At 37.4% G+C, this 22,240-nt stretch overlaps 1 protein-coding gene across 2 annotated transcripts in view; it reads right to left on the minus strand.

Moving 5' to 3' along the window:
- Positions 1-22,240, minus strand: part of Tbx15 (T-box transcription factor 15) — a 113,998-nt gene that overhangs the window by 13,512 nt on the left and 78,246 nt on the right. For both annotated transcript variants that reach the window (XM_003479268.5, XM_013143185.3), the window contains exons 6-7: positions 19,858-19,922; positions 2,987-3,084 (exon numbers count right to left, since the gene is read on the minus strand). In XM_003479268.5, coding sequence (XP_003479316.1) covers positions 2,987-3,084; positions 19,858-19,922 — 163 coding nt within the window. The remainder of the gene's footprint in view (positions 1-2,986; positions 3,085-19,857; positions 19,923-22,240) is intronic.

Consider the following 22,240-nt stretch of genomic DNA (forward strand, 5'->3'; position numbering starts at 1 on the left):
TTATAATGACCTCACAGTTCAAAAGCTGATATCTAGTCAATTGCTCTTTCTTCATCTTTTATTAGTATAACGTCATCTTTTATTAGTATTAGAGTCAGTGAAAGGGATCCCTTGCCCAGCATCTGATCCCTTTCACTGACTCATTTCTAATTAAAACAAGTCAAACTGATGGAAACCCAATCACCAACAGATCCCATAATTCTAATACATTAATTGCTTAGCACACTCTAAAACAACCAGTGATTTTAAGATCTGTAGTGGTGTCCAACGACACTTAATCAAAAGGGAGAGCTTCAGAAATGGCAGATGTACTTGTTCCCACAAATTGCCAGCTCTGAGATCCCCAGAACATTCCTTTCAGCACAGCAGTTGTCAAATCACTTGAAGCCACTAATCTCAGATGTGCTCTCAGTTTGGGTCATACAAGTAGCTCTGTCTTACCTATAGGGAAACCGAAGTGTGTATTTTATTCAAGAATATCCCATCAAAACAACACTGTACAACGGCACTTGGCAATAATAGAATTGGGCTCTTGTTTCTTTTTCTTCATGTGACTAAATTGTCTCAGTCTCCTTCCCCAAGCATAATTTACTTGGATATTCATTTCTTTCCTGTTACTAGCAGCAATCGACATTCTTGAAAGAGAGGCTCTATCTTCAGAATCTCCGAACACATAAATGTCTCTGCTGACTCCAAATGAAGACACCTCAAAGTAAGACCTACTATTGACTTATCTTTTAAAATAGAAGATAGACCTATCAAACATTAATGTTCAAGATATTGAATGATAAAATACCAATTAGAGATCAAGCTAAATTAATTATGGGAAAGGAATTCAAAGCTTTAGTGAGTAAGAAGGAAGAAAGATACTATCTGGTAGGAAGGAAATCACCCTGCTAAATGGGAGATCTGCATTAGCATTCTCAACTCTGTTCTACTTTCACTTAACTATGGGCTTCTTATTCGATACATGTATGCCTCAGTTTCAGTTCTCTATCAAAGGCAGAAGACAGTGAGTCTCACACATTCTTCTCCATAAAAGAAAATAACTGTTTATGTTCCATCATTTAATACTTCTGAATTTTTTACTTTTTGTATTCTTTTATTCTTTTTTCTTGGTTGTACAGGTTAACAGGCTTCCTTTTGGTAGATTTATACATGCATATAACATACTTTGATCATTTATAGCCCCCCATTACTCACTTTGCCCAGACTTCCTCCCTGGTTTTACACTGCAGGAATGGGGGTCAGGTTCAATACAAATAATGCATTTTCTCAATGCTTTTTTAAAATAGCAGAATCTGAGTTCTGCAAAACTATGGTTGATTCAACTCAATATTTTCCTTGAAATTTTATGAACAGAGGAGTTATAGTGAAAAAGAAACAAAAAAAACAGCAACAGCAAGAAAAATAAAGCATTCTTACCCTCATCTAAGTAGAAAAGTTGGTTTGGCCTTTACCAATAATAGCACAAGACTGTCTTTGAGCTAATATCAGACAAGTGCTTAGAACAAGGCCTGTGCCACTGCCGAGGTAGCTACATATATTTCACTAGTTCAGATCTGGATCAAGTTTAGTGCATAGCCTAAATATAGTCATATTCTAATTAAGCTGGGTAGTAGAATATTTATTTCTAGCCTCATTTCACTAGCACATGAATCCAGTGACTCAAGCTTCTCTCCTTCAATGTAAAAAGAGTCACTGAAATAGTCATGATATTATGCTTTTAAATTTGTTTCTCCTAAACCAAATACTTTCAAAATGTCAATATACTTTCACAACGATAAATTTTCAGAAGTATCATAAACCTTGATCTTCCAATACCCAAATAACCCATGCAGGTTTCCTGTGCTTGTGCTGCCCAGTGTTCTCACATGCTGTTGAGTGCAGGCTGCCATGCTCTATATCTAAATCCAGTTATACATCAGGTGTCTGTGCTCCAAGAATGGGGCTGACAGGGGTCTTGCTTACCTAGACTACACGACCACCAGGGAATTTCATTTGTGGCCTTTAGCTACTTCTTAGGTGTTAGGTCCTATGGTACCTCTTGGAGACACAGCAATCAAAATAATCATTATCAGTGTCTGCTATCAGAAACTGGCAATATCTCTGCTAATCTTTTCTTCCTTCCCCATGTTATGAATGAGTTCCACCTATACATTTAGATCAGTGTCATATTTGGCAGAAGGAGATTGGAGAAACTGGAGAAGATTCACAAACTGTATGACACTTTGGAAAGCTTTCACTCAGGTACCAAGGTGGATGGACCTAGTAACAGGACTGTACTGAGGAAAGGAATTGAGATCAGCCACAAACTCTCTCTCTCTCTCTCTCTCTCTCTCTCTCTATATATATATATATATATATATATATATATATATATAGTCAAGGTTTCCCAACCTGAAATACAAGGAAAGGAGATTAGAATCTAGATAAAAAATCACAGAGCTATGGGACAATGTCATTACCCCACTGAGCTGAGAGGGGTATTAATACAGACAAGCAAAACAAGAGAGAACACAAATTATAGGCTTCAGTGGGTTTGTAGCTGCCCCTCCACCTATAGTGAGGCCTCATATAATTTATTCCCACTGTACAGATCTAAGTTTCTTTTTGTCCACTGAAATAGAATAGGAAAACTGATGAGGCTGCCATGAAGAATAAACAAATTATTGTGACAATCTCTTCTAATACTAAGGCCCATGTGAATGCTGAGTAACAGTCACAATAATTTCATCACTCTCCTAAGAATAAATATAGCCATGTTTTCAAGAAGAGAGAATTTGGATTGCCAGATGAGATGCTGTCTCCAGAACCAGCTTGTTTGCACAAGTGGTGATGCTTTGGTTATTTACGGAGGTATTGAGTTGTCTTTGTTCCAGGAGAATTGGTGTGACCCATACCTTGGCATGTGCTATACTCAGTCTGGCCTCACCTACTTTCCCTGACCCTAACACTAAGCAGAGGTCTTGCCCCAGGACTTTACCTTGCTGTTTTTGCATAGTAGTAAAATCCTCAAAGGTGAGTGTGCGCACAGGAGGTCTCCAAAATGCGTAAGTCTCCATGATAGCTTCAAGTCCAGTTCTGGGAAGAGAAATGCCAGAAAATAAAATTGTAAACACTCCCAAGAAGTGCATTGGCTTCTTCAAGATCCAGAGGTGGTTGGTCTGACAAGTGGCATAAGACAGATACCAAGAGAACACCATCAGGATAAGTTAGTCTGGAAAAGCACAAAGTACAATGATGCTACATTGTAAAAAAGAAAAAATTAAACTCATTCAAATTATTTGCAAGCAAATCTATAACTATGATTTAAAACTCACTCTAGTCTTTCTTCAAAAGAGATCTGATGTGCATGAGGAGAGTACATAAAGTGTTAAAGATCAAGGCCGCTGATAGTGTGAGCACAGCTGAGCAGGGCACAGTGTTGACTGCTTCTTAGCACAAAGCGATGACATTGCCACGTTACTATGAATGCAGCCCATCCACCCCAAAGTCAACTACACGAATGAAACTGCAAAACTAATGTGACCTCAAGGTTTTCATAGATCAACTGAGATGATTGTGCAACAGAAATGACAGGAAAGTAAACAATCAAATACACTTGAGTTTCTATAGCAAAAAGAAACATCTACCTGAAGGCAAAGGCTTGGACCCACAAGATATACCTCATGCAAAAATGACCAATGCATTTCTCCACATATTTACCTGTATTTTTATAACCCAATAATCTAGCTGGTCTTTAAGAATACAAACTGTCAGATTTCGGAACCACTCATTTTTTCACAAATATATTCCTTCATGGTTTTCTGATTCATTGGTATTACATATCCCATGCAATGGGTGAGGTACTCATTATCTGCTTTACTGTTCCTTTAATTGCCTCTATGATCTTCATTAGGAGCTCAAATGCATCATGTTCAGATGATTATCTGGGTTAACTCACACATAATCTTGTTGATACTCCATATCTTCAAAACAAAGTATTGATTTGGACTTCGTTTAAAGCTTAAACAAACCTTCTAGGTTTCTTTTAATTTTTCTTTAAAAACAAATTGTTTCTTTTCTATCTAGGTGGAGGGAAAGGAAATGTAAGGACTATAGGGAAGGTATGAGAAAGAAAATGAAGAAAAAGCAGATGGCATGGTGTCTCTTCCCAAACAGACCTTTGTCTTGTAAGCTGAAATGCATGCTGTCTGTCCTTCTCCCTAGCTAACACATTCTCTTCAGTCTTATGTTCAGAAATACAGTAAAATATTCTAAGTAAAAACAAATATGATTTTCTTATAAATACCATAGGGTTATCTGAGGTTCCTCTGATGAGTTGATATAGTGATTGTCTCTGTGTTGGAAAACTTCCTCTCTGACAAGGCTTCACTTGTACAGTTAACTTTCTAAAGTCTTTCCTGGAATCTTGGAGGCTTTAAATACACCAACGTTGGCAAACCAAACTCTGTATTTTAAGAAGGGGCTCAGAGGCGTCAGTGTTGCCTGGTGTTTATTAGCTGTTAATCTGTTAGAAGGAGGAATAGAAGACATCTCCACATAGTTACTCTGCATTAATGCAGAACACAGTACATGGAACTATTTGTAGAGAGAAATAGCTCAGGCAATTAGAGAGCTCAGAATAATAAAGGGAAAGGTAGATAAAGCTATGATGAGCCTCAGTTGATAGAAGAAATAGACAGGCCAAGCTTAGATCTTACTGCTTTGTGTTGGAATGTTGGCGAGCCACCAGATCATTTAGGATTCCCTTTAATGGCACAGAAGGCTCACTGCAGATGGCAGTGTTTTATTGTCCCACCCTCTCTTCCATTCTTCCTAGGAACATGTAACGATGATGAGGACAAAATGCTAGCTCAAGGGCACAGCACGATCCTTCCTTATTTCACAATAAAGGCTAGACAAGTATTAAATTATAATAACAAACAAAAAAATCTGTGGCAAAAGTATGGATGACTTTTATAAGCAGCCAATTTTATACTATAAAATAGTGACCATGTATCCATCTGTCCAAATCTTAAAATTCAACTAAAAAGCAAAATTATAGAATTGTACACTTAAAATTTGGAAATTTGGAGATGATCTTTGGTATCATCTACTCACCAAGAACACTGTATTTGATGGTTATACAGACTCTGGTGACATATCACCTTAAGAAAATACTCGGTTTTTTATTAGCTGTGTTAGAAAGTTCTTTCTGACATTTGGCTGAAATCTCTAAGATAGTCCCCACTCTGTTCCTGTTACAAATGGAAAAGTGACAATAGTACCAGACATTTCTCATGAGGCATCTCCCTGCCACTTGCTCACCAGGGAGATCTGCCTTAGTTTAAGAACACAATGTATAAAACATCACATATGAACATATTCACGATCCCTCAAGCATTCTGTTGTGATGGCAGAATTGGGGAAGTAAGGGCTGGGGATTTAGCTCAGTGGTGCAGTGCCTGCCTGACAAGCATGAGGTTCTGAGTTCAATTCCCAGTAACCAACTCCCCGCCAAAAAGAATTGAGGAAATAGGAGTTCTCACTTCCCCTAAATAATGGCTAGGACCTGAACATTATTGGTCTCACTTTATTAATATACTATAGATCCATATCTCATAGATTCATATTATATAGGACATAATATAAATCATACTGTAGTATGTACTACACTATGTAGGATGACATAAGTCTCCCAAGTCTATATGAATCCTCTTGTGTATTCAGGATATCTTTTCTCTAGAAAATTTAATCCTAGTTGTTTTCTATAGGCTATTGCTTTCATTTGTCCTCAAACTCCATTAAGAAATATATTAGAATTTGGTGTAGCACTGTGGCAATATTAGGCAACTCACTTCTGTCTATCACCAGCATGTGTATACTCAAGAGCTTTGAATGTCATGTTTTTTTCTGTGTCTCAGTGCCCATCACATTAGATTCCAATTGATATGCATTAAATTAATAAGTACAGAAATAAACGCTTAATTACAGTCATTGTTTTGTAAATTTTGATTTGCATTCTTTTTTCCTCAACCTAAAATTTAAGAAAACAATCTTAAGGAACATAATCTGCATAATGAAGGAATTCTCCTGTATTAGAGATTTGAGAATTGGGAGGACATGTTTATTAACATAAGTCTCAGGGAGGTTTCAGTTTTCCTTTTTTTTTTTTTTTTTTTTTTCTGTTCTAGTCATGAAGTTTCTGACCTTCCATTGAGTCTGAGACCTATTCCCAACATTTTCAGTCTTCATACTCTCCTACAAGAGGGCTTGACATCTACCCATTATATCTTCAACCACTTGGATATCTACCCAAAGTTTATCTTGTACTACACATTTTTTACTCGTTCTTTATCATTTATCCCTTGTTTTATAAAATTCAACCTCCAGATGGAGTAAATGAGGTTTTGCTACAGAGGAAAACTTGTTTTAACATGTTCCATGTGGTGGTCCTCTAGGTTTGCTGTACACAAAAGACTCAGTGTCATCACTGAGGCTTCCAATCAGAGGAACTCAAATTGGCAAGTGCTCCCCTTTTGCTTGCTTTTCCCTATTATCTTCAGTGACACAGAGGCCATATCCAAACCCTGTTGTTTGGCTATAATCTCCTCTCTGATTTCCGGACCTCTTCTCTTTAGACCTTTCAGTGTATTGGCCAAACTAACAGAATATGCTGAGAAGAAGAAAAAGAAAGAGGCAAATCAAGCCAAGCAGCTCTTAGTTAAATTGATTGTGCCTCAACATCGACTGGTTTTGCAAAATAACTAAATTGTAAATTACTTTCTTGCAACCTGATTCCAGAAGAAGTTGAGATCATCCCTTAAAGTTCAGGAAATATTTTTGCTGCTGTTTACAAAACACAATAATTTTATTAGTTTTGAGGTATAGGTCCAGCAATATAACATGTCTTCATAATTTGCAGTACCCTGTCTTCCCTTCTTTGCCTTCTTGTCCATTCCCCTGACACCCTTTGTCATCTGCAAAAAATGGACACCTGTATTTACTTCCATCACTTTTTTATTTTACTCTTTATTTAAATTTTTAGTTTTTAAAATATAAATAAATTATGTGATATTTAACATTCTTTGCCTGATTATTTTCATTTAATAGTATAGCCACAAGATCTTTCCACTTTCCTAAAAATGATTCAAGTTCACCCTTCTTTACAGCTGAATAATACTCTATTGTGTATATATACTACATTTGCTTTATTCATTTGTCTTCTGATGGATATGTAAGATCTTTCCATAATTTAGCTATTCTGGAATGAACTGTTATAAACATGGGTATGCAAGTATAATTAGAGTATGATGTCATTAACTGTTTTGGGGATACACTTACCAGAGACATAGCTGGGCAAGTGAGTTTTCTATTTTTAGTGTTCTGAGGGATTTGCACACTGATTTCCTTAGTAATTGTATTAGTTTATCAACCACCAGTAATGTAGAAGGGTTCTTTTTTCTCACATATTCACCAGCATTTGTCGTTGTTTTGTGTTCTTGATGATAACCAGTTTTACTGGAGTAAAATTCAACCTCAGAATTGTTTGATTTGCATTTCCGTAATATCTAAAGATGTGAAGTTCAGCAAATAGTTGAAAATGATAACAATTATTAAGATATTCATTATTCTATTAACACACCAATGTGCAGTTTCTGCTACTTATCCAGTTTAAAATAGGGAATTGCTCTTTTATTGTTTCCTCCATTTACTTTGTTTAGTTTTGACTTTATCACTCAATTTTCACCCTTCCTTACACTATTTCTTGGTGATACTGATGAAAAAATAGAATACATACTATTAAGTAATATGGTCATTGATGATTTCTCAGCAGAAGAAAATCAAAGGCTAAGGACAGCCTAATGTGACAGAGGCTTTAAAGTCATAAAGCCATTATCAATACAGGGAAAACACATGCTAAGTTCAGGTAGTTTGAAGGCAAAAAAGACAGAGTCTTTTGCCTTAAAAAGTTTTAGTTAGTTTGCAGACATCTATTCAGAGGTGTTTAATGTTATTCAATAAAAGAGAGCTTATTCAATAAAAGAGAGCTTATCTTATTCAATAATTAATTTCTGAATATTGTGAAATGCCGAAGATTGATAAAAGACGCCATGGAGCATTGAGTAAAAACTATGTCTTTTACCTGGAAAGCTCAAAGAATGTTTCACAAAACTCCAATTATTTAACCATAATGTCAAAGAATACCAAGCAATCTTCTACTCAGAGAAGAGGCAGGAAAGGTCTGCTTAGTAGAATTAACACTATGTGCAAAGACTTAGAGGTATGGAAAGGAGAGAGTGTTCTGGGAATGGAAAACAGTTTGGGATAACTACTGTTCAGGGTGCAATTGCAAGGAACAGACACTGTGGACAATTATTTCATGCAAAGCGCTCAGATTTTATCCCATGAGTCATACTGTCCTTCTTAATCCCTTGCCTTGTCCATCTTTCTCCAGTATTTGAAAAGACTCAGAAAATACTACTAAGATCTAATTATTGTGTCCCGACATTCTTGGACACTCCTAGCTCCTCTCCTAACTTTTCTTGAGGCAAGCTCAAGAAAGTAATCTCTTTCCTTCACTGGAGCTGGAATCAGCCTTCCGTCCAGATTATTCAAGATATTTCTTATCCAGTATATTTGAAAAGACCTCCTACCACTGGGGATGTGACTCAGTGGTAAAGCTCTTACCTTGCATGCACAAGGCCCTGAGTTTGACCCCCGACACAACAACAACAACAACATTAAACACCTCTGAATAGATGTCTGCAAACTAACTAAAAACCAAACCACCATTCCAAACTTGGCATCTGATGGCGCAATGTGTATATCTATATAATGAAGTATGTGCCTCCTTGATGTGCCTCCTCCAATAGTTTAGAGTAATCAATTTGCAATGGAAAGATGATTAGAGCTTTAATTAAGCTCTAATCAAGACTTTTCATCACCTGGTGATTAAGACTTTTCACCACCTGATGATTACTAATTTAGGATCCCCCCCCCCACACACATGCACATTTTAAAGTAGGTTATAATGGCAGCCCCCAAGCAGTTTTCACTGCCTTAGGAATATGATAAAAATCCATAATAATATGAGCACATTAACTAAACTATTAATATTCTTTGCCATTGAATGGAATGATCTAACTTCAGCAATTCATTTTTTAAAAGTTTTTGAAACAGGATTTTTGTTATAGTGCCCAGGCTGGTCTTATCACAATTTAGCCCAGGCTCACCTCAAACTTTTAGCAGTTCTACTACCTCAGCCTTTTAAGTGCTGGAATTACAAGCACATTGTAATGTCACAAAAGGAATAGATTAGCATCACAGTTAAGACCATGGACCTGGGCGTTAGATTTCTTAAGTTCAAATTCTAAGTCTGATTTTTATTGCTATAACCTTGGCCAAGTTACATAATCTCTTTATGCCCACTTCTGCCTCTCTATAAAAGGGGAGATAATGATAATACTTTCTGCTGAATACAGATTGATTAAAGACAAAAATATACAAATGAAGAAAGAAACATAATGAAAGGCTGATGACCATCCATCTAACTCGAGAAAAATAAATCCAATCATTCTGCTCAGGTCATGGCCTGTAATATAAAGAGAACATTCTTACTTCTCTGGAATTCAAAGCTTTGTCAGTACTTTGGCCTCCGATTAAATGTGGAGGGAGCCATAGGTTACTTAATTCCATTTCTCACTCTCTCCTCAAAGGACCAGAAGTGTGTCTCTCAAACCCCTACAGACATCATTATCTTGCAGAGAATTTCAGACTCCAATATGTTAGCCATTAAAAAGACGTCACTCTGTTCAATGACACCATCCCTGGGCAACAGCCATTTATAATAAAACAGTTGCCAACTCTCCCTGGCAAAGCCACATGGCCACGGGGACAATGGTGGAGAAGGCTCATGACAAGTGAGGGAGAGAAAACAATAAGGGAGAGAAATAAGTCAAGTGCTGGCAAAAAGCAGAGGACGCGATAAACCACCATAGCCTGGATGAATGGAAAAGTCCAGCTAGATGCTGCTGCCAAAATCCAGGGCAGGACCAGCTATTCTGAACCATAGATGCAGCAGTGCCTAAAAGGGAGTCCAGTAATGATTATTTTCATGGATCTGCTAAACAGCAGAAGGCACTCATGCCAGGGATAACAAAAGAATATGCAAAACCTACAGGGGCTGGTAAGATTGCCAGAAAAGAGCAAAATGAGATTGGCTGGAAAATGGCTCTAGAGAGAACAAATGAAAACAGAAACTGAGCATGAGGGAGACACTTGGGATGTTGTGCTGATTGAAATAAGGCAAGTGGTCAGCCTGTTGGCGCTAAGCTTGCTGCATGAGCCTTTATGAGCAACAGGGAGCCAGAGGTGGATGAGGGCACTGTCAACTTGTATCTCACAGAGGAGGGTGAAATCATTCCCTGGATTCTGTGACTGGCTGGATTTGCAAATCCTGGAAGCAAGCATGTTGCTGTATTCACCTCTGCCGTCAGTGAAATGGGAAATACTAAACAGCATCAGAGGTAAAAATGGACAATTCAGAAAACAGATACTATATGAAATACTTATTACCATTAACAGGACACTTATAATTTGAATGACTAGAAGTATATCTTAGGTTGCACTGTATGCAATTGCTAGCATTTGGGGACTTTGATTTACAAATATAGTAATTTCCCATATTTAGCTTAATAGATAAAGGTGGAAATAAGATTTCAATCACTTGCTTATAATACAGATGTCTACTACTAGATGTTAGCTGAGACCTATCACGTACCTTTGTTTTCCTCACTCTCATAAAAATGTCATTTCTGACATAAGGGAAGAGAAAATGGACCTGGAGTTAATTTCTAGTTGATTTTTCTTTATTCTGCCTTGTTTTTCTGTTACCATGCCACACTTTAATTCCTCATTTCATATGCTTTCTCCTGAGGGTTGTGAGGAGGAGCTGAACCCCTAACACAGGCTTCTGTCTGTACCTGAGAGAAGGAGTCCTTCATTCCACAACCCTGGCCTTGGGATAGAAGCTACTTACGAAGAGGTCCCAGAGAAATTCCTTACTCTCAAATAATTTTATCACCACCAGCAGAAAATAAATCTTTTCCTTAGGTTAAGTATTAACCTGACTAAACACTCTCTTTTAACTATCACACAACAAATGATCACTATTTTTTGAAACATTATATAAAGGAACTGGAAGCACTGAGAAGAGCTGCTGCCAGCCACCTTCTCTGCAAACAGCAGGGCTTGGTGGGAACACTCTGAGAACAAATGCAAACTCAAATTCTATCATTCTGCAGGCCAGAATTCTATCATTCTGTTGTTTCTTCAGTGAGAAATAACCCCGTCAACTCCTTACTTCTGTAGAGCAACCTTGTGAGACAGAGTCTGTCCCTGGCTTTTTTCTGACAATTTCCAAATCATGGAATCTGAACTTCCTGTTTAAGGCCTCCAATGGTGGACTCCATAGGGAATAACATACATATAAAAAGCTGCACCAGTTCGGTAGAATAGAGATGGGCTGTTCTACCCAGGCCCTAAGGTGGAACCAACAGCAGGAGCATCTTGGGCATCATGCCAGCTAGAAATATCTGGTGTAAACTATGTTATATGTGACAGTCTAGTGAGGATAAAGGCCAAGGTCAAAGAGAAGACAAAAGGCACTAACAGAGGAGGACCCAGAACTTTTCACTAAATGACACTTTTAAGATAAATTCACAGAACCCCTCACTGCCCAGATCATAATTTTAATCCTCTCCTTTTTATGTATGTGTTTGCTTTGGAAGAATTCCCTGGGAATTATATAAGAGTATCAAGCTGCCTTGGGCTTTCTGTAGAATCTTGGCAGCCACCCCTAAAGCAGAAAAGTCGCTCACATCAGATGTTCCCCACTGAGTCCTCTTTTTTTCTACTCCTTTGGCTCCCACTATCATAAGAAGGGTCTTTGTAGTAATCACTATTTCTGTCTGAGCAATTCAGAATCTTCAGTCATGTCAGTCAATGTACCTCCCAACGTTGCATCTTGACAGTGAGGTTCAGTAAAGAGACTCTTGATCTCCTTCAGCTCTGTGACATCTGTTTTCCTTTTTGTGCATGCTCCCCTTTGGGGAGGTCATGTCCAAAGCCTTGACTTTACCTCTAGGTTTACTACTGGGAAATATTTCCAACCAAATTATGGTGTGCTTTGGTTCAGCATCCAGGAATTCCTTTCATGACATCCACAGATGCTGGAAATTGACAATGTGTCTCTCTAAAGACTGAGAAGCACAGTCACACTCCCCACAATCCACAGCCAGATCAGTTGGTCTCAGGGGAGTATGTCTTTAAGAATAATTATGTCAAATCATTGTCTTGCTGAAGTACTGAATTTCAGATCTGGGGGCTGGGGATTTAGCTCAGTGGTTCAGGTGCTTGCTCAGTAAGTGCAAAGTCCTGAGTTTGATCTCTGATACTAAAAAAACATACTAACAAACAAATTCAGATCTGAATCAACAGTGTTGTTAGTCTTTCAAACTGAGCCCATTTATAGTTTCACTCTATATTCTCTTCTCATTTGGTATCCAAAAGTAGTATCCAGATGCTTTTTTTCCCTGGATTTATCCTTTTGGGGATGATATTTTCTCATCAGATTTCATGACTTTTAATTTCTTTGCTACTCACCAACCTACTTTACAATTAATGAACAATAATCATTATGTATACCTGACCCTATATGAAAATATCCAAGCAAAGTCTTGAGAAAGTACAATCCCAGGCTTCTCAGCACTCACATTCTAGGAGAGTCTAGACTCCAGCAATACACAATACCAGACAAAACTTAATCTCAAACTGAGAGCATTTGTCTCCCTCCAGCCCCCCCCCCAAAAAAAAACCAGAAAGGTGTTTCTGTCTCCACCAGGAAGGTGACATCTCCAAGAGGTAACTCTGAGGACTGTGTGCTGGGTTAGGCCTCATTCAAGGTGAACATATACTGACTCCCATTCAAAACCAGATGTAGAAGTTGAACAACTTAGAAAAAAATGTAATTTTCCTCTTATCATAGAGACAATGCCTATAAAGAAGTCTTCCAGAGTCTCTACTCTGAAAGGAATCTATGTTCCTTTTAAACAGCAACACACACACACACGCACACACATACACAGACTGATGCTCGCTCTTATTCATACACACATCTCACATGACACATATATCCTTACACATATGCTCAAACACAGAGACTCCTGGTGAAGACCTCTAACAAGGAGCATAGTAGTAGATCAACAAGTATAGTCTGAAAGATGGAAACTTCACACTGAAGTGTGGCTTCCTAAAAAAGCAAGGCAGCTAGGTACTGTTGAATGCTTATAATTATTAACGCATCTACTTGGGAGGCTAAAGTAGGGTGATCACAAATTTAAGGCCATCTGGGCAACTTGACAAGACTTTGCTTCAAAATAAAAATAAAAAGTTTATGGATATAGCTCAATGATAGAACACTTGCATAGTATGGAAAAGACCCTAAGTTCTTTCTCTAATATTGCAGAAGAAAACAAAGGTGAGGAGGAGAAAGAGGAATAGGACAACAAGGAAGAGGAGGAGAAGCAGAAGGAGAAGCAGAAGCAGAGAAATCTGTAACAGGGTCTGATGATTGTAACACCTCAGTGCTGATGGCATGGGTTCATCAAAGTTCCTGCTGGTGTTCTAGACAGTCCAATAAGTATTATTTATTATCTTCATCTGAACTCAGAATAAATTCTAAGAAGACACCAAAACAGCACTCCAGAGTTCAAAGTACTGTTTTTACTGCTGAAAAATTATCTGAAGACAGTGGCACGGGAATGGGGCTCAACGAACTGGATAGAATTTCCCTGAAACAAACTACCTCCCCAAATCAGGTCTCTGCTGCTGGATGCATCATCCCTCAGAAGCACAGGCTGGGATGTGTGCTCTCCGTAGATTTTCAGGAGGCTCCAACAGAAAGCAATCACATCACTTTTATTTTGAAGAGAGGAACAAGAGAGAAATAGGGCTGGAAGCCAGAGCCCTTCTCCTTGGCAATCTCTTTATAAGAAAAGATGAAGAATGGCAGCTGGTACCCTGAGCCACAATTCCTTTAAGAACTGTTCTCCACATTACTGAGGACATGCTGTCAGTGGGTTACATTTTGATGGTATTAAGCATGAGAGATACATAGGTCCAGAAAGACTCCCACGAGCCATCTAGAGTGTGAAGTGGGTGGATGCACATCCTCCTCATCTTTCTTCTCATATTCCTCCCATCCCAAGGCTCTGGATCACACTGGGATGGATTGAGATCAACAAACCTGAACATGTTTTGGTTTGAGGTTTGGCAAACATCATAATTCCAAAATATTCCACAAATGTTTTGTGTTCTGCAGAACCAAAAAACATTGACCAAGCACTTTCCCTCCTAATTTTTAAGTCCATGTGTTTTTAAAGGAAATGTAATCCGTATGTTTTGGGTACATTTATATGCAACTCATCAAGCCATGCTCTTCTGCATGAGTCATTTGATGTCTAAAATGCAGGGGGAGGAGCTTAGATTTATTAGAGTTTTGTTAGCACAAGACAGGCAGCAGATGAGGTGCTGATTGGAAGATGGCAAACTGAGTCCTGATGCTGGCAATGAACCATCAATTCCCAGAAGATGTATAAATAATTTTCTGTATCTTCACCCATCAATCTTTTTCCATCTGCAAAGTGGCTCTAAGAATTCTTGCCCTCATCAGATGCTACAGGCAGCTGGTGAGAATTAAATCACAAGCTAGCTAGTGATTATCAGGTAATTTTGACCTTTTTAAAAAGAAAAAGAAAGCGGAAGGTTCACACTTTCCCCAACAAGTTTATTTTAATATAGCTTCTGGGGTGCTGGAAGAGAAAAATGGCTCTTGCGTTTAACCATCATTCTTGCACCGCTGTAAGACATGTGGCTTGAGTGTCATTATATCATTCTTCATCTGTTAGAGAAGTTCAGCAAGGTTCTCTGATCTCTATTGGGGAATCCTTGCTTACAGAGGTTACAGAGTAGATGGTGAAGTCATGGGGAGTTGTCTATAAAGATAGGCTAAGAAGATACAGGTTACAATTTGGAAAAGAAACAGTTCTGGGTGACTTAAGTAGAGCTTTAAAAGTAGGTGAAAAGTTTATAGAGGAAGGATTCTGTTCTCAATAACTACTGAAGATAAAATGTCAAGTGTAAATTGCTAGCAAGACAGAGCTCAGGTTTTAAAGTCAGTGGGGCTAGGGTTTCACACCTCCTCCAACATTACCATGAGACAGTAGGAAAACTGCTAACGCTCTGTGTGCCTCAGTTTCTGCATTTGTAAAACACGGGTTACTTTGAAAATTATAGAAAACACAGGTGAAACACAGGTCCAGTGGAAAATAAACATTCGTTCATAATTAACTGATGGAATTACTAACAGTATTTGTTTCCCCATAAGTTGGTGCCATTTGCAGACTGCAGGGGAAGAGAACAAGAATTCAATAAGAAGCAAGCCCTCCCTGCAAGATGGCACCATGCACTGGCCATTGTGGGGTGATCCAGATGCCAGACCCTTTGGGGTATGGGTTGGGAGACAAGAAGAGCTAACTCCTCCCCCACCGTAAGGAACCAACAGATCTGGAAAAAACACAGGCTGGGATGATGGCTATTAAGGTAAAATACAATTTAGTGCTTGTAGTCTTTGGTGTTTCACTGACTTTGTAGGCGTAAAGCTGGTAATCTGACTATCTATGCGGAGGATAACAATACTCAATGTAGCATCTATGTGGGATCTCTTTCTGAGGATGATGCCATTGTTAATTCCCTATTGTCTTGTTTCAAAGTCTTGTATCATTTTCATGGTTTTGATGGGTTGGGTTTTATTCTGTTGTCTTGTTTGATTTTATTATATTCAATGGCAGGGGCAAATGTTTCAAAGATAACAAGATATATTATTGTAACCATTTTAGATTTACTATTATCTTGTTTTGAAGTCCTTCACTGAGTTCATTGTTTTGTTTTTATTGGCTCTGTTCTGCTCTGTTTTGATTTCTACTAGGTCTGATGGTACGGGTAACTGTTTTGAAGACAGCAAGAGGCATTATGGTAACCACTCTTGATTTCCTGTCTTGTTTTGAAGTCCTGTATTACTTGCACTGTTTTATTTTGAATGGCTTTATTCTGTTATATTTTGTTTGTTTTATCTTTAAAATAAAAATTTTAAAAAGTTACTAACAGTACTTAAAGTAGTTTATAAAGTTTTTAAAACTGTTAATTAGCATATTATATACATTTATGTGGTATAGTGTCATAATTTGATATATGTACACACTGTATAATAATCAGATCAAGGTAATTAGCACTTTCATATCCTTAAACGTACATTATTTTTAACTGAGCTTTAAATTCCTTTCTTCCAGTTTCTTGTGAAATACATAACAAATTGTTGTGCATCACAGTCACCCTATTATGCTGTCTAACACTAGAATTTAATCCTCTTATGTAGTTGCATTTTGGGATCTACTTTCCAGGCTTTTTCTGTCCCTCCTCTCCCTATCTTCCCAAACCTCCAGTGACCTCTATTCTAATCTCTACTTCCATATAATCAATCTTTTTAGCTTCCACATGAGTGAGAATATGTAGTATTTGTCTATATCTGACTTATTTCAATTAGCGGTGTGTCCTCCAGTTCCATCCATGTTGCCACAGACAATAAGATTTCAATTTTTATGAGGTCTGCATGTTTTGTTGAGACATAATGAAGAATGTCCATGCTATCAGAAAAAATAAATAAATAAATAAATAAAGTATTTAAATGAGATCATGAGGATCCATACTTCAGCTTTCAAAAAGCCCTTACATAGAAGAGCCCACCAGACAGGACAGACAGGTACCTATATTCCTTGGGCAGTAAGATATTGACCAGCCTCCAAGACCAAGTAATGTGTCAAGCTCTCTTTCAGCTCAAAAAGAGACAAAAGGACCTCAGAACTTCAGCTAAAATGACACCATCACTTCCTAGGAAGTGACAAATTAATCAATGTGTAATGGCCTCATTGTCAAGGAGACAATGTGGCTTCAATTCCCAGAACATAGGTCTAATGCTGGCCAACACATCCTACTCTTCCATATCTCTGTATATCCACTTGGCACTTCTTAGGCACATCCTTAAGCAGGGACTATGGTTTTTAGCCACAGGGAATCCTTGGTATTCTACAAGCACACCTAGCACCTGTCTGCCTTTTCACTTGGTGTTTCCCTCACATGGAATCAGGTGTGTACTTGGCAACTTTCTTTATGTCATTCATATATCAATTTTCCTTACATTGTTCATGTCTACACTGTGCTGCAGAAGTGGCTCCTGTTCCCACTCTACCTGCTAATCAGCTTCTCAATATTTATCAATAATTGATATATAATTGATATATGCACTATATCATATACTATAGATAATAATCGATATATAAACTATATATAATAATTAATATATAAGATATATAGAATATGGTATTATATATACTATTTTATATTATATTATTATATATTATATATTATATTATTATATATTATATACTATTATATATTATATATTATATTATTATATATTATATACTATTATATATTATATATACTATTATATATATATATATATATATATATGCGCAATATGGACAAGAAATGGTCAAAGTACCAGGTGACAATTCCTAAGAGCAGGGTACCTGTTAATGGGAAAACATTAAATGATGAATCAAAACCAATCTTAGAAAGAGACCAAATTCTCCTTTAAAAAAAAAGGAGGGCCAATAATGAAAGAACAAAAGAAATAATATCCTACACGCTAAAAAAAAATAAATAAATACTGGATGTTACTGGAGATATAGAAGGAAAGAAAAAGAAAAAAAATATATTTGAGTAACTAATACCAATAGTTTGACCCCTGAAACAGATGCGTGAGTCATAGAATATTCTTGGCTCTGAGATAGAACTTTAGGAAAATACTAAGGAAGCTATAGGATTCTCCCCCAGAAAAAATGTGTGTGTGCTCTTCCACATATAGTTTCATTTACATATAGGAACTCACAGGACCCCCTGGAATCTGTCCATGAACTCCACACTAAAGTTCTTAAATGCCCTATCCACAAGTGTTCAATGATACATGAGTATCTTGCTCCAAAGAATCACCAAGAAAGGTAAATGTAAAGTTTATTTCTAAAAGATCCTCTCCCATTTATCCTTGAAACATCTTTGGTAACCTCAGAGCTTAGGACTTCGAAAACAAGCCAGAAGGTAATATCTCTTAGTGACCAGAACCTGAATCTAAGCTAATGGGGAGGAAGTGGAAAGCCCATCTGAAATGGAAGGAACAGTTCTTCATTTTTTTTATTGGCTAAACACTGTAAATAAAGGCCTAGCTCAGTAGGGTGTAATTCTAGCTACTTGGGATGGTGAAGCAAGAAGATCACCAAGTTCAAGGACAACCTCAGCAACTTAGCAAGTCCCTGTCTCAAAATAAAAATTTAAGAACACTGCGAATATAGTTTAATGGTTGAACACTTGCCTAGCATACACAAGCCCTAGCATACACAAATCTCAGTACTGAAAAAAAAATAAAGAAAAGAAAGACCTTTTTCTTATTTTACACAAAGATTCATAGGACAGAAAAGTCTGGTTAGGATCTGCATGCTTCAGTTATAGCTTGGTGTACTACTAACTTGACCTAGAACACATTACTTAGTGTTATCTGAAAACTGGAAGTTTAAGTAAATTTTATTTTACTCAATAGGTATGACTTTTGCAATTTTGAGGCAAATAAAATTTTATACAAATTTGAACATATTTTGAATCTACTGATTTTGAACCTATTAATCATTTTGTAAAGGACATGCTTGGCATGACTGAATTTTTACATAAATCTGTGTTATAATATATTCAAGTGTCATTTATTGGCAAGGGCACATTCTCAGAAAAGCGTCATTGAGTAATTTAGTCACTGTGTAGATATTATTCAGTGCCCTTACACATATGAGTTGGTACAGCCCGCTACATCCTTATGGTGTATGGTATACACAGTCATGCTTGCAGTCTGCTCTCCACCACAACAGCACAGTGCAGATCCTAACTGTGTAAGATACAGCGTACTTCAAAAAGTGGTTCTGAATATAAGGTTTTAGTTTATTCAGAAAATCTTGTAAGACAATACTAAAGGTAACTTCTGACAATCTGTCATCCAGATGTAAAGGAATGCTGGTAAATTATGAAACATACCTTAACATTAGACTTTGAGACATATGTGTCACATTTGTTGATTTGGCATTATGTTAGGGCATAAGACAAAATGCTCTGCTTGAATAGTAACCTTCAACATATCTGGCTCTCTTGGATATTTCAGTTCTCCCATAATGCCCCATAACAGATTGACGATGATTTAGGAAGAATTTACAGAGAAGAAAGAAAAGACATCAACCAGAAAAGCAGTTCACTCTCTGACACCACTCACTGACAGGAGGAACCAATGATCCCACAGATATCAGTAACCTGTAAGTATTCCCCTTCATTAACAACCTCATCACATCAGATGGTGTCTAAAACCTCTCCCTACTAAGACAAGAACACATACACATATTTTGAAACTATTTCCTAGGAGCAAAATGACTAATGTTATTTATAACTTTTAACTCACAAATGTAATAATTTTCTGAAAACTTTTATTTGTCCACAACTTACTGCTTCCCAGTATCACAAAATACATGAGATATCATCACAGGCTCTATAGCCATCTATAAATACTTACCAGAAAAATAGCAATCTTTGGCTATAATAAATTAACATGTAATTTATTTTTAGTGGGTGAGTCACCAAGGATGTTAAGGGTGTTATCCTTACCTGTTTCTCCCAGAGTCTCTGAATCCTTTAGCAAAAGGGTTTCGGTCAATTTTTAATCTGGTGATCTGGAAACAAACAAATAAACATAAATTGCTTTTATATGAACAGATTCTTTCTGTAATACTCCCAGAAAATTAACAAAACTCACTCTATTATTAACAGATATTACTTTTGTTTAGTTTCCTTTCAGTCGATATTTAAATTGAAGCTTGATATAGGACTTAGGCCTGGCACACAGATGTGTGACTTCTCTCAAAACCGAAGTCTGTCCCTGAATGCAACTGTAAACTCCCTTCTGCTCACCTTCCTTGTCCCAGATGGGTGATAAATTATTTGCCTACGTAGACACTGAAATGGAAAACTGGGAAATGGTCAGATCCATATACAGTGGTGCAAGGAAAGCATTTTAGGAATGCCTGCTGAATGAATGGGGACCAAGTGAGTAAATAATGCATGAATGAATCCAATCAATTCAGTAAGGTGCAATCAGACCACCAGACAATCTATCTCAGCCTGAAACATCCAAAAATTGAATACAATTTCTTATTTCACTTATATTGTGCCTTTTTTGTGACCAGGATTTGTTCACTTAATAACCTGAAATGTTCATGTTAAAAACACATAAGATGGCTAGACTTTTTCCAGGATTTTACCAAAGAAATCTATCTGCAAATGTGAGACTGAACAGGCCAGGATACACCACATCTCATGCAGTCTCTAAGGCTTGCAAACAAATTAGAAAAAACAAGAGGTAACTTCTTAGGCTAACCAAGTCTGGTGAATCCACTTGTATCGCCAAGGTAGTCTAAGTTCTTAAAGCACTTGGTTTAACTACCCCATCTCAGTGAATTTGTCCCCCTCTATTGCATCCTATCTTACTACCAGAAACGCTAGCCTGGTTGTGTATATTACCCTCATGCCTCTGGAATGCAACAAGCCTGACCAACATATGCCATATGCACCTAGTGTTTCTGCTTTCAGTGTTGGTCATGGGAAATGTTTGGATACCTTTGTGTCTGGACAAGATGTTAATGAGTCACTACATTCAAGCAATAGAGACTCAAGAGTGGAGGCTAAGAAGCTCATTAAGACACTCTCAATGCAAGATAATTAAAGAAAAATTGAAACATCATTATTCAACACTATCTTCATATTTTTGACAGCTGCAGAACATATCACTGAGACAACCAAAGTTGTTCTTTATGCATCAAATCCTTCTTAGTCTCTCTTCTATCTCACTCTGTCAGAGTGGAATTTCCCAAAGCCACAGCCTTTAAAGGTCTTTAAATTGCAATGTGAGATTTTGACAAGCAGACTCTGACTTTAAAGAGCCACATTGGCATCAAGGTTATTTTTCTCCCTAAACAGTTCTTGCCTCTAGAATTGTGCACTAATAATGTAGCACTAGTGTGTACCCAAAGCAATTTTACATCTATTTTATAGACCATAGCAGGAGCCTGAAAGTTTGGCTTTCTAACGTCCGGTGTCTGCCATGTGAATACTGTATTGAATTTAGAGTGTCACTGCTTTTCTGGGTTTGACTTAAAATCAGTTCTTTCTTCCTCCATAATCCACAGCAATAAACCACACACCATATTTTCTTTTAAAGTCGGGGTTATAGTATTTTATTTTCTCTTTCAAGTTGGCTTATCCTGTCCAATTCGTTTATGATAGAGGTTTCTGATATATGATTTCACTGCCTTGTTTTGGGGGCCTTCACAGAACCTTGTAAATATAATGACATTCAAGTTCATGAGCCTGGGAGAAATGGTTGGAAATATAATTCCCACTGCTCATTGGAGCCCAGGCCAAGGGGCCTGCATAGAAATTCAATAGAAAAATGCCATCAAGTGTTAGGAAAAATAACACACCTACACTTGTTTCAAGACTTTTAATATGAGACTTAGAGAGCTTTATGAAGAATGTGGTTGTGCCTGTATTTATTAAGTATCTTTTATGTGCTAATAATAACAGGTGACAGAAGGGTACATACAGAGTCAGTATGAGATTGCGTGTGTGTGTGTGTGTGTGTGTGTGTGTGTGTGTGTGAGAGAGAGAGAGAGAGAGAGAGAGAGAGAGAGAGAGATCACTTTCCCCCAGAAAGCTTATAGACCAGAAGAAAAAAGCACACATCTTCACTAACAATGACACTCTAAAACAGAAGGCAATGAGGTTTATAACAAAGCCAAAGTGCCCTGAGAACTTAGAGGAAGGTGCACTCACTACAAGTTGATGGGCTCTGAGATTTTACATTAGAGGTACTGGCTGAGCTGAGCTTTGAAGAATGCATCACATTTTAATGAAAAATGCAAGACAAGGATCAAGAAACAAAAAACACCTTTCATAATAAAGGCACTACTGAAGCGAAAGTTTACACAGAAGC

This window comes from Cavia porcellus, unplaced genomic scaffold (assembly GCF_034190915.1).
Source record: "Cavia porcellus strain 051 isolate PalLab524CR breed Dunkin Hartley unplaced genomic scaffold, mCavPor4.1 scaffold_1, whole genome shotgun sequence".
Taxonomy (NCBI): Eukaryota; Metazoa; Chordata; class Mammalia; order Rodentia; family Caviidae; genus Cavia; species Cavia porcellus.